General features: G+C 41.2%; 1 protein-coding gene across 2 annotated transcripts; it reads left to right on the top strand.

Annotated features, from left to right (window-relative positions):
* The first annotated feature begins 897 nt into the window (after positions 1–897).
* Positions 898–12,598, top strand: NTPCR (nucleoside-triphosphatase, cancer-related). 2 transcript variants are annotated; one of them, XM_062489047.1, is made up of 5 exons: positions 898–931; positions 3,354–3,516; positions 4,621–4,717; positions 7,467–7,676; positions 12,530–12,598. In XM_062489047.1, exons 1-5 carry the CDS (start codon positions 898–900, stop codon positions 12,596–12,598), a joined length of 573 nt encoding a protein of 190 aa, XP_062345031.1. The 2 variants fall into 2 exon arrangements, with proteins under 2 accessions (XP_062345031.1, XP_062345032.1); XM_062489048.1 differs by lacking the exon at positions 7,467–7,676.
* The last annotated feature ends 229 nt before the right edge of the window (positions 12,599–12,827 follow it).

Raw genomic sequence — 12,827 nt, 5'->3', positions numbered from 1 at the left:
GCATTGAGGTATCAGACAAACTGTTCATCTTTTAATTTGCTGGCTTGCTACACCCTGGAGCACACTGCTTACAAGAAACTAGAAGTAAAAAGCTCTAGGGAGAGTTTTTTATTACATCTCTGCATTTGTGAGACCCCATCTGGAGGGGCCTCCACTGGTACAGTTCTGATGTCCCCCCCACAAGAACATAGAACTGCTGGAGCAGGTCCAGAGGATGCCATAAAGTTGGCAAAATGACTGGAGCACCTTCCCCACCAAAGCAGGCTGAAAAAAAAGTTGCGTCTGTCCAGGTTGGAGAAGGTTGTGTGGAGACCTACGGCAACCTTCCTGTACCCAAAGGGGGATACAGTGATGCCAGAGAGGGATTCTTTATCAGGAACGTAGTGATAGGACAAGGAGTAATGGGTACAAACTGAAAGAGGGAAAATTTAGATAAGCTATTAGAAAGTATTTTTTCACCGCGAGGGTGGTGAGGCACTGGAACGGGTTGCCCAGACAGGTTGTGGATGCTGCATCCCTGGCTGGATGAAGCCTGGAGCAGCCTGGTCGAACGGGAGGCATCCCTGCCCATGGCAGGGAAGCTTGGGACTGATCTCTAAGGTCTATTCCCACACCTTAACATTCTATTATTGCATTAACATACTCAGACATGTGAGAGGTTAAGCTAACTGGATAAAGAAGACGCTGGCCCTCATCTAGGAAACTAATCGCTTTTTGCCCTCTTCTCTAACCTTAAGACACGTCCCTCCTCCGGTAAACTCCACAGCAGCCGCTCTGCCTGGCGCCGCCTCCGAGGCGGCCTCCGGCCGGGCAGGGCCCGCGGTGCCCGAGGCCTCGGGGGACACCGCCCGCCCGGGGCGGGGCCGGGCAGGGGCGGAGCGGGAGCGGATCCCCGTCATGTCCAAGCACGTGTTCCTGACGGGACCCCCAGGTAATGGCGGCGGGAGGAGCCCGCGAGGCCGGGCAGGGGCGGTGGCGTGGCCGAGGGAGTGTCCTGGGACACGGCCCGGCCCGGCCCGGCCCGGCGCGGCTCTCCGCGGTGCCGGCGGGGCTGTGAGGCGCTGAGAGCCGGGGGAAGGCAGCTGCTGCTGGGACCCGGGCTCCGAGCTCCGAGCTCCGAGGAGGCCCCGGGAGCACCTTCAGCTGCAGCTGGGCCCGGCGCTGCCCGAGGTTCTGCGGCTGCGGCCCGGAGCTCTCCCCCTCCCCCGTGTCGAGGTTAGAGCTGTCGCATAAATTAATTTGTTCCGAATTAAATGCCACTCTACCTCTCCATCCAGTCCTCCAAGGCACGCACTTTTCCAGGCGCTGCTGCTTTGTCCCTGGTTTCTGCCCTGGAGTTCAGTGTTGGGGAAAAAAAATCACCTCCTGGACAACTAATCCTGCTTCAATGTAAACTGCAGCGATTAATAACTTAAGAGAGCTCATCATTCCTGTAACCTAATTGTAGTGATTTAGCACTTCCAGCCTTGGTGAAGTGCAGGTGTAGGTAATAACTGTGTCCCCGATGGGCAGGCCTTGATTGAAGCAGTGGAGTAGTTTGTCATGGTAAGGGAACCCGGTTATTGTGGAGGCTGAGTGGGACATAGAATGAGGGTCAAACTATAGGGTTGATTAAGAAATTAACCAGTTATTGTGATTGCAGAGCTTTCCTTTGTGGTGTGGGAGTAAAGCAGTGGGCCTAATTTTCGTTTTTGTGAGCCTCTTGCAGATGTCTGTCTTGACTGAAATTAATTTAAAATGCTGCTGTTAGGCTGAGATAGGATTACATTCCACCCACTTCACTCTGGCTTTCCAACCACTTGAATAAAGGCAGCCTTTCAGGAGATGCAGAGGTTAGGGCTGCTGAGGTTTTGTCTCTCAGTTTATCTGAAACTGGATGTATTATTTTGATTAGGTAAATGTCTAACTTCAAGCTTTCTTAAACTTTTGAATCACTCTCGCTTGTTTGAATCACTCTGGTTTGTTTGGCAGTTTACTGAATAAATGTAAACAAATTAGAGATAGCAAATACACTTAGCAAAATTAGTATAAATTCACTTGTAAGAGACAAGGCCTTGAAAAGATGTTAGATACTGAAGGTGCCACATTTGTAATTTTTTTGTTGCTGTTCAACTGCCAGGAAACCTTCTTCAAATTTGAAGTTTGCTTAAGCATTCAACTACATGCTTTTGAAGCCACAGAATATTTTGTCATTGGTATTGACTGTTAGGAAAGCAGTTCCTAAATCTGCTTAAAGTCTAAAATTTGAAATTTGGTGTATCCATGTTGAAATTATTTCTGTTGGCATCTTTAGGCATCTCACATTTGGCCTGTGTTCCTCATCTCCAGGAATTTGAAGGTTTCTTCTGCAGGATTATTATATCTAAATTTTTTAGAACAGTGATTAAAAATGAAATGATTGCACTAAATTTTGTGAGGGGTGATAAAAGTGAATTTAGAAGGAGATTGTTGAGGGATGCACTTGTATAGTAGCAAAGGAGAACTGAAAGGATGTCTGGAATGAGGCTGGTGTTCACACTGTAAAAGGTGCATCAGACTGTGCAAGGAGATAGCAAATGGCAAGAGATTTAAGGACCTGTCTTAGGGTAAGAAAATGAATTATAGGGTCAGAAGATAGTTAATTTTAAAAGGGACTTGAGGAGTTTTAAAGGAGTATCAGCTCTGAGGCCAGAACAGGTTGTTTAAGGCTCTATCCACTCATGTCTTGAAAACATTAAAGTGTGTGAAGATTGCACAGCCTGTCTGGGCAACCTGATTCATGGCTTCATTGGCCTCACAGTGAACAAGCTTTTCTCTGTATCTAGTCAAAATGTCTCTTGATTCACTTACCAGAAGAAACACTTTTCTGTTGTTGGGACTTTATAAGGACTTGGTATCAGGGGCATTGAGTGCTTTTGATTTCTAGGAGATCAGTGGAAGAAGTGTGTCCTTTGTGACAGTTAGGTGTCTGGTAATAGCAGTCAGGTTTGACCTTTCGATCTTAAAAGTAGTGAATGTCAGTGGTAGAAAGGGAGCTTCATCAGTCATTCTTCCAGCAAGTTTGGATATCAGTTTTGTATCACGTACTTACTGCCTTGTGGTAAATTTTGTGGCCTGCTCATGCATCATCTAAACTAACAAATTCATTGGTAGCCTGGGATGTTTGTACCATTATGTTGTGAAATTTTACAGTGTCAGTACGGGATGAACTTTAAAAGATGCTTCCTACCATTTAGTAAAAGTAATTTGCAACCTTCAAAAGTAATCAGTGTTCCCACTGAACTGAATCATTACTGCGACATTTAAAAAATGGGCTTTTAGTGCAGAAGAAGATAAATGCTGTGTGTTTTTTTCCCCCCCTTCTTTGTTTTTAGGGGTTGGAAAGACTACTTTGATCCAGAAAGTCACTCAAGCTCTAAAATCCTCAGGTGTTCCCACTGATGGATTTTACACACAGGAAGTTAGAGAAGGTGGCAGGAGAACAGGATTTGATGTTGTCACTCTGTCTGGAAACCGAGGACCTTTATCTAGAATCAGGTACTGAAGTTTTAATAACTGTAAGTAGCTTATTGTTTTATGTGTCTGCTCCAGTCCCTTGGCATGCTAAATGCTCCTCCAGAAGGTGATTTCCAGCACAAATGGCTTTCATGGTCAAGTTCTTTGCTTGGTTTTTGTGTCCTGGCTGATGCCTATATTGTGTATTATGTATGTGTAGGCAGTGTCTGTTGCTCAATGAAATATTGAAATGTTCTGGGCAGGAGTGTTCTCCCTTACTAGCTATTTTACACCAGATAGAGGAAGCACTGCTTATCCTTTTACTGTGAGGCCAAGTCCCTTTGGGATACAGTTAAGTAGCTTATTGTGGGCAGGGAGGAAGATTTTTGTGTTTCCACTAGCTGATTTATAGAGACAGAAGTTGAAAATGAAAAGGGAAATTGCATACAGCATTTTTTTAAATAACATTTGACTGGTCTACAAAACTTGCTTGTGAATTTTAAGAAAAAAAAGGCTTTCAGAGCCCCACAGGGGTTTCAGGCCCCTCTGAAGTGCAGAGTGCCTCACAGTCTCTCCTTATTCACTAGACTTGGATTTTCATACTCTGTGCAAGACTTAGTCTATGTCCAGTGCGACTGTAGCACCTCATTCACACAGAGTTGATGTGAAAATAATTCGTACTCTGCTAATAACAGAGGTACACCTAGCAGAGTGTGGTACAACACATGCAGAAGTGAGTATTTTTCTAAGATTAGGGGTTTCGCAGTCCATACTGAGATGATACTGCTGTGATGCTGTCTGTAGTGTCACATTACAAAATTCAAAGATCTGAACTGCAGACATGAGTTTTGATTTCAGTGTAAATATACCTGCTGACTTTCAAATGTCATTGTCCTTCTATACACTGAAGTTTGAACTTGTGCAGTTGTGAAGGATGCATATGGTATATTTATTATCTGACAGCAAGCTATCTGCAGTATGATTTACTGCATGATTTAGAATTTCTTTCCCTTTTTAAGAATAATTAAGGGAATTTTATTTATTTGGATAATTTATTAATTTGGATAATTCACTTGAAATTACTCTAGTGAATTCTCACTGCACTCAGTACTTTGAAGGAATTGTGTATCTCTTTTTCAGTCCCAGTTCTGATTCTTCTGCTTCAAGACGTGAGTACCGGGTTGGACAATATGTTGTAGACCTTGTTTCATTTGAGCAGTTGGTTTTACCTATACTGAGAAATGTGAGTATTCTATGAAGAATGCTGAGAAATGTATGCTTTATGATAGTGTTTTTGGAAGGCCCTTCTACACAGCTAGTTTTTGATACTAATGACCTGTTTCTTGGGTATTGCTAGTTCCGATTTGACTTCAGGGTCGGGAAGCCGGAGGGGCAAATCTAGCTTGTTCTCTTGTTATTATTGTGGTTTTGGAGAGATTGCAGTCCTGTGAGCAGGACCTCCTTGACATGAAGAGGCAGCAGGTAGGAAATTTCTTCCTCTGTCACTGTCTCATACTGGAAAGCAAACAAAATGCACAAGTGGCTTACCACAGAGACCTGGGTGGAATCAGTGGGTCTAAGAAAAAGGCTTTTGCTGCTGCTTGTCTTCTTTTTTTTTCTCCTCTTCCTCTTGATTCCCATCTTCTTACAGTAGAAGCATTTGTTTATTGAATCCGGTGAGTATTTTTGATTACTGTTGCATAAATACCTGCAGACTGATAATGCCAGCCTGATTATTTGGGATTTAGCCTGCTGTACAAGGAGTGCTCTGGCTGTGACGAGACTTCCCACACAATCTTTTTGCTAATATTCTGTCACTGCTTTCTTTCCTTCTACTTCCTGTCTCTCACTCCAACCTTTCCCCTCTCCAAAATTAAGCAAGAACAGATTTGATTTTGGCAATAACATAGCACAGTGTGCAGCAGCTGCTGAACTGTACTACTAAAAAAATTCTGTTGTGATTTTTCTACACTGCCAAAGCTCAAGGGGACAAAGAAGGGATTTTTTGGTGAACTTAAAAAAACCCAAAGAGGTGCAAGGAGCAAAAATGAGATTGAGGATCTGATTCTTGTTTTTGTCAAAGAACACTGAAATCTGAGAGTAGGAAAGCAGGGATGTGGGAGCAATGGAGATGGGAAATAATAAAAAAATAGGACAACTTTTATATGCTAAATTTCACTGTAACCATATTTATGATGTTAGTAAATAGAGAGATAGTTTATTAAAAAATACTTCATTAGGCCAGTTTTGTACTTGGCATCCTTTTACCTCTGAAATCCAGGAGACATCTTCCTAGAAAAGTGTTAGCAGTGTTGAATTTTTCCCATTACTTATATAGCTTCCTACAAGTACAAGAAGGTGAAGAGAAGAGCTGAGGCTATAGCAGAGTCACACAGTGCATGTGCCCATGCTCATAGAAAGTGCTGTTTATCAGTTTTATGGGAATGTGGCCACACATGAAGATGGCCCAAAATGGAAGAGGAGAATGAGGAAGATCAAAGAACTGAAACAAGGAGAGAGAAATGGAGAATGAGGGCAGGAGAATAATAGGTCTGTTCTGGTTTGATGAGAGAGCAGCACAGAATGGGCACATTCCCATTTAGACTTGAGGACAGATTCAGCTCTTAAGGCTTGGCTTGGTTCACTCCAGTGAGAATGGGATACATCCTGCAGTGTAAGATCTCTCTGATACTGCAAACTTTATCAGGCAGGACTGGTAGTTTTTAAAGTTGGTTTTTTTTTATTTTATTTTTTTTTTCAAAACAGAATACTCTCTTCCTCAATATATGACCTAGTGACTAGTATTGGCTTTTTGGCTCACTGATCTATGAAAGGATTTTTAGATAGAACAGCTACTCAGTAGGGATTTAGCTTGAAAGGATTTTAGTATGCATATTATACAGTTCTTTCACTTTCCCAGAAGCAAATACTTTGCCTTCACAAGCGGAGATGTTTCGATTTTTTTTCCTTTTTTTTTTTTCCAGTTTCTGTATAATACAGCTTTTATTGGTACATATTCATGGATCTATAATGGTTCTGAATTGAGTTTATTTTCTTCTCACTTCTATAAATAATGGAGTACAGTTCTCAGCCGCTTTTACCAAAATAGGGTAGGCAGTGCAGTTCAAGAGTTCCTTTGCTTTGCAAGCTGCCTTTTCCTCAGTAGCAATCATCCTTGTTTTCGCCTGGACTTCCCTGCTGCTCCAGTCACCTGCAACACAGCACTGTTTGGCACAGCAGTCACTTCGTTAAAAAAAAAAAAAAAAAAAACTAGCTTCAAATGTGGTTAACTGTGTCTCTCCTACTATCCAGTGGCTAGGACTATAGAATAAGGTATATCTCAATATGCATCTGTTCTAAAGTGAGAGAGGCTTGCAAATGGCTTGGTTGTTATCCAGACAGCTTTGAAGACAGCCAGTAGCTCTGAGTAAAATGCTCCATCATCCCAACTACAAGAAGAGAAACTTCCAAATCTAGATTTAATGGAATTAAATATTCTTTTTTTTAAATACCTGTTTTGTGTGACTACTGATCACATAGTTAAGTGTAATCACTAAATAAATGCATAATTTAATGGGAAGAATAAGTTTTTAAAAATTGCTGACCCTCGGAATGATTCAGAGCTGCTCATAGGTAAAGCGTAGTTCTTAATTGTCAAGTAGCTCATATGGGACCATTGTGAGAATTCTGCTTTAAAGGAAATTGATATTACAGATATTTCCTATCATAGTTGGTATTTATACTGTCTTGTTGTTTCCATCCTTGCAAAATTCTGTCCTAAAAAACAAATTAAGAGTTTTATAAGTCTGTAATTTACTAGCAGTAGCTGTCACTTCCCACTTTCCCCAGTATGACTATATTATTATTATTAGTAGTAGTATTATAGTTGAATTTGTTTCTTTTGGAGGTATTTCTTTTGTCAGCATAGAGATTACTTCTGTTGCTTGTTCTAGGTTTTGCTCTTTAAAGTGTCTTGATGCACTTTTCCACAGGTAAACCATGGTGGTGACAGAGAGAAAAGAATTTGTGTCATAGATGAGATTGGTAAAATGGAACTCTTCAGCCAGGCTTTTATTCAAGCTGTTCGTCAAACGCTGGCTGGCTCAGGGACTGTGGTGCTTGGAACTATTCCAATACCTAAGGGAAAGCCACTGGATCTTGTAGAAGAAATAAGAAATAGGAAAGATGTTAAAGTGTTCAATGTGAGTAATATTTAATATCCTTAAATAGCCTTCTGTTCTAGGTTACTGGTTTATATTTGGCTCTGTTTAAAAACTGTTGCTGCCAATTGATAGCTGTGGGTAGGTTGCATGAAATAAGTTTTTTAGTTTCCATTTTATTCTTAATGGGCAGGTGTTCGCCTTACTAAAAAAAAAGCCCATTTGGCACTTACTGTAGCAGTCTCACACAGCTGGCTTTGCTTGTGAGGGGCTGCAGAAGTAATGTTATAGTTGGTTTAAAAGGTTTCTTTGCTGCAGTATTACTGCTGTATAGGTATTCATTATTCCTAAGAGTTAAATGTTCTAAAGTACAGTCAGATTTCTAAAAATTTTTGGGTTTTTTCCAGACTGGCTTGTAGAAATGCTACCAGGACTCGTATTTAAGGAAAAAATAAAAGGAAAAAAGGCAGCAGAGGAATTTGCAGGAATGATTTATAGAAGAAAGACAGTTGTAAATGGAGTGTACTTGCTCTGGAGTCAGTAAACCAATTTTGGAATTCATTATGTTACTTTTACAGACATAATTTTTAGAATATTAGGGCCTCAAAGTACTTTTCTGCTCAGTAACAGGGCAGTTCTCAAAATCTAGCCACAGTAAAACATAGCCTGTTCCTAGGAGTGCATGTTTGAGGTTTCCTTAACATCAGTAAGTGTCCTTGATGCTTCACAAAAACAAAGGCACCTCTTACTCCTTTGATTTATGTTGTTTCCTATTCAAAGTTGGCTTAAAAACCTGCAGTGGTCAAAGTTCTTCAGCTTTCCTTTAACTGAGGATCTCATCTTCAATTTCTGTTTTTATATTAAATGCTTATTTAATTAAATGCTAAAGCAACTGTAGGAGCAAAGATGAGAGATTATTCCTTTCCTTCCATTCAACTCCCTTCATTCCTTTCAAAGAGAATCCCCCAGGTTTTTTCACTACCGAGTTGATGTGTGTTTGCAGTCAGGCTGTTGAACAGAAGCTCATGTAAATGTGAATTTTGTAGGAGTTGCCTTACAGGGGTAGGACTGGGGAAGAGGGGATGTGTAACTTTTTCTCGTCCCCCCTGCCCTGTTGTTGTTGGGCAGGGGAAAGTTACAAGGTTTGTGAGCGCTGGCCTTTCAGGCACTTAGCTTCATGGTTTCTCACAGAAACCTATACTTTTCCAGCCAGCATAAAAAGACTGGGAGAGCAGCTCAGACTTTTTCCACAGGCTTTATTATCGTCCGTGAAGGGTCAGGCTACAAATCCAAAGATGAGGGATCACACATGTACTTTTATAGGGTTTGGGGGGATCGCAAGTAAACAAATGGAAAACAGGGTTAAGGCATTTTGGCCAACTACATTATCTTTCTTTCTTTGGGACAACCAATTATAAAGAATCAAACCTAACCAATAATATTCTAAAAAGATAAAAAGAAGAGCTTACATTTTTTCTAGCGTGAGTCATTCTAAGCAAGTAGTTTTTCTTATCTCAAAGAAAATGCCAGGGGGCCCTCGAAGGGGTATCTGCAGAGGGATTTGTCTCCACTACAGGGATGGAGAAGCCTTGCTGAAAGTACCAGTCATTAAGTGCTTAGGCTGCAGTCATGGCAGGACAGTGGTATTTGTGCATATGTGGTATGTATGGTATATGTGTGCATTTGGTCTTCTTGTGAGAGGAAATGGGGCTAGAAGGCAGCATTTGGCTTTTCAAGGAAGCTTTTGAGGCTTGTACTGTCTCTTTATCAGATGATATTCAGAGGGCATAGGCTACTCAGCCTTGGGTTTTCAGCTGTACCAGTCTGCTGATAAATCTTATTCTCAAGTACAGACTCCAGCCAGCAAAAGTCTTTTTGTAAATTTCAATGGAGTAGAGTTTTCTCTAGCTAAAAGGTCTTTACTAGAACAATAACCCATCCTGTTCATGCTGCTGAGATTGAGACATACGGGTTTCTTTAATTAAGTAGAGCTCTCTGTGAAATCCATTAACTAAAAGCATGGAGGTGAAGTGTGTGGCAAACTGCAGTCATTCCCAGGTGTCACAGACCTGCTAAGCTGAAGTCTTGTGCAGGAGAGCATCTTGCTTCAGTCTCTCTTGCTCCAGTGAAACACTACATGCTCTTTCCCAGCTGGTTAAAATGTGTGCAGGAGCAGAACCTGCCCGTGGGGAGTCAGAGGTGTTAGTAGCTCAAGGGGATAGTGGGTTACCAGCTATGTTTTTCAAGGGCTGTGGCATGGGGAAACCTGGAGTGCCCAAATAGCTCACAGTCAGTAATTTCTTACTAACTTGGGTGGTGCCTAGAAGTGAACAGAAGTAAGCGGCTACCTTCCAAAAGCATTCTGCCTGCTTTGTCACTTAATATGGAGTTAGGCTGCATTCAAATAGCTCATCTCTGTTTTTTTCATCCTGCTCCTAGTGTCACAAGGACAGCTCTGATGAGAGAACAGCTGTTCAGCATTTTACAGTCCCTTCTGTCTTGAAAGCATATTTTGTTGGTGTAAGTGGGCCCAGATGCCCTAAAAGCAATTCAACATTTGGTCCCAAATGTTTAATTTATTATGTTTAGGGCACTTAACGATAGGAGCTCTGATATTTAACACATTTGTTTCTATTGTTGCCCAGTTCCATTTTTGCTGAGAACTAAACTTTCCAGTGGAACTACAGAGGCTCTTTTTGCAGTGCCTGCGTCTATGTAGTTTTTTAGGTCTGATGACATGACTAGGATCAGGTTATCCTTAGCAGCTGGCAGATACTAATTCTCTCCCATTTTCCCATCTATTAATTTTGCTTGCATGAAACCCATTAGTGAAGTATGGTTGAATATGCCTATTAAGAAAGAAAATAGTTACATGGATAGGGAAAAGGTTCCATCTGAGCAGATTGTACACGAGTGGTTTCCTTGACGGTGTTTTTAACAGTTAGAGGAAGAAAGCTTTTGTCCTCTATAGTTGCCTGCTTGGAGTCTAGGTGGTAATTTCCTCCAAATTACATAAATGCTTAATATAAGCAAGCATCTACAGTTATTTTCAACTCCTTTCTGAAAACATACCCATCTGTTTGTACATTCGGTACAGATACTGGGAGATTTGTTCTCTCTGGGAAAGCTGCGTGCACAGAATGTCTCCAGGTTTTAAGAGGAGACTTATATCTATCAAACAGCCTTTGTAAAACAGTTGTGAAAATTTCCTAGCACTTGGCACTTTCTCCCTGCTGCTCTCCCTGGACTTCTGGCATATAGGTATGGAAAAAGGATAGATAAAATGTAGTATCGTTGGCTGTGAGAGTGGGAAGAGCTATTAAATGTGCAGAAGGTCCTTTGAAAGTGAGGGTATCAGTACACTTGCTATGAGATTTAGAGTTTGGCTCATCTGTGCTGCGTATTGTTTACCTCGGGGTCCCAGTAGCCTTACTGAAGAGCATTCTTTGTTGTTTTTGTGGGGTTTTCTGTTTATCTTATAAAGCTCGGACTGATTCTCAGTGAAAACAGTGACATTTTCAGACAGATGTTCCTTTTCATTACTCTCCCCTCCCTTTTTTTATGTCTTCAGTGTCACTTTTTCATTAGTCCCATGTTGATCTGCTCTCTTGAATTCAGTGGTAGGTGAGACCACTGTCTATTGGTTTTACAGTGTTTGTTTACAGCACTTGGATAGGATGTGTGTGCCTGTAAATAGTGGTAGACTCCTATAGGGCCAAATTCCTCAGAATAGAACTGTCACCTATTTAACAACAATAATAGTAATACTTTCTCCTGTTCATTACTGACTGTAGTACTGGAAGGGATACAAACTCTTGTGCTGACATCCTAAATGCAGATATAGGGAGTGCAGTGGAACCTTGCTGGTAGAGTTTTATGCTGTGCTTGGTGTTGTGTCTCTTTCCTCATCAGCTTTTCTTTGTACAAATGCCCTTACTTTTTTTTTTTTTTTTTTTTGGCTCATGTGTCTTTGTCTGATTTCTTCCTGCCCTCTCTGCAGGGATCTGAACAGTGGGGAAAATTTCTTTTTAGACTTTTTAAAATGAAGCTTTTGCTGATGCTTCACAGTTGCCTGTTAGCCCTTTACAACCCTAGTCATCTCCCCAGGTTTTGTTTGAGTGAGTAATGCATGGCACTGTGGGTCACAGGGCTCTGGATCAGGACCCAGTCTGTCAGGGAAGGAATAATTTACACACACAGCCCCCAGCTCTGTGCCCCTGGAAGCTGAACTGACTAGCAAGCACCAGCACTTGCTTGGCAGTTTACAGTCATCTGTATTCACATATGCTGGACTTAAAGCCCAGCATTCCCATGGACTGGTCAGCCACAGGCATATCTCAGTGTGCTGCAGAACACCTCAGCTTTCTCAAATAGTTGTATTTATTTTCCAAGGTATTTCTCTCCTGTAGCAATAAGGTTTCTCAGAGTACAGAGTTATACTGCTGAACCTGTTTTAATTTGTTTTCTTTGCAGATGTTTTTGAATAGGTCTGTCATCTTAATAAATACAACCCTTTCAAGTAATTTCAAGTAATGAAGGCATAAGAACTCCACTTTATAGTAGGAAAGTTAAATTTGGTAGTTGAAAAGGATTTTTAGTAATTACAAAGGTACATGCTGGTTTTTTGAATGATTCTTGTTAGTTACTCAAGCCCTGAATAATACTGCAAAATACCACAGGCAATTAAATCAAAAGATCACTAAATATTCAATTGTGGCTTTTGTGGGTTTAGCATACTGTATTCTCAGTAGCAGAAGAAGGCAGGTGTTTGACACTCAACATTCCTGCACTGTAAAAGAAATGCACTGGAATTTTTGCTTTGATTGTTTTTGAAGTAAACACTGGTGTAGAAGCTATTCATGAAGTAACATCAGTTTTAATTTCTCTTTCTCTAGGTTAGCAAGGAAAACAGAAACAGCATTTTGCAAGACATCTTGGCAGCTGTGGAATCCTGCAGAAAATGAAAACCTTTTCAGTCCTGTAAACACTAAAGCTTTCATTTCAACAAAACATTACAACATTGCGCGGATGGTTTAGAGTCTGTCCTTCCTGGTTTAGCCCCCTGGAGGCTTTACTGGAGCCTTCAGGGTAAGCAGGGTAAAGCTGGTAATACTCTAAAATGGAATAGCAGGATTGTAATTTATTCAGTTCACTGAATTAATAAAATTGAACAGATGTGTAGCTAACATCCAT

Source organism: Cinclus cinclus, chromosome 3 (assembly GCF_963662255.1).
Source record: "Cinclus cinclus chromosome 3, bCinCin1.1, whole genome shotgun sequence".
NCBI classification, from domain to species: Eukaryota; Metazoa; Chordata; class Aves; order Passeriformes; family Cinclidae; genus Cinclus; species Cinclus cinclus.
This window is presented reverse-complemented; position numbering and strand designations above follow the sequence as displayed.

Excerpts from the sequence above, each read along its gene's own strand:
- NTPCR (XM_062489047.1), top strand. The coding sequence starts at position 898 with ATGTCCAAGCACGTGTTCCTGACGGGACCCCCAG. Across the intron at positions 932-3,353 it reads GTTCCTGACGGGACCCCCAG|GGGTTGGAAAGACTACTTTG; the intron begins GTAATGGCGGCG and ends CTTTGTTTTTAG. Across the intron at positions 4,718-7,466 it reads TTTTACCTATACTGAGAAAT|GTAAACCATGGTGGTGACAG; the intron begins GTGAGTATTCTA and ends ACTTTTCCACAG.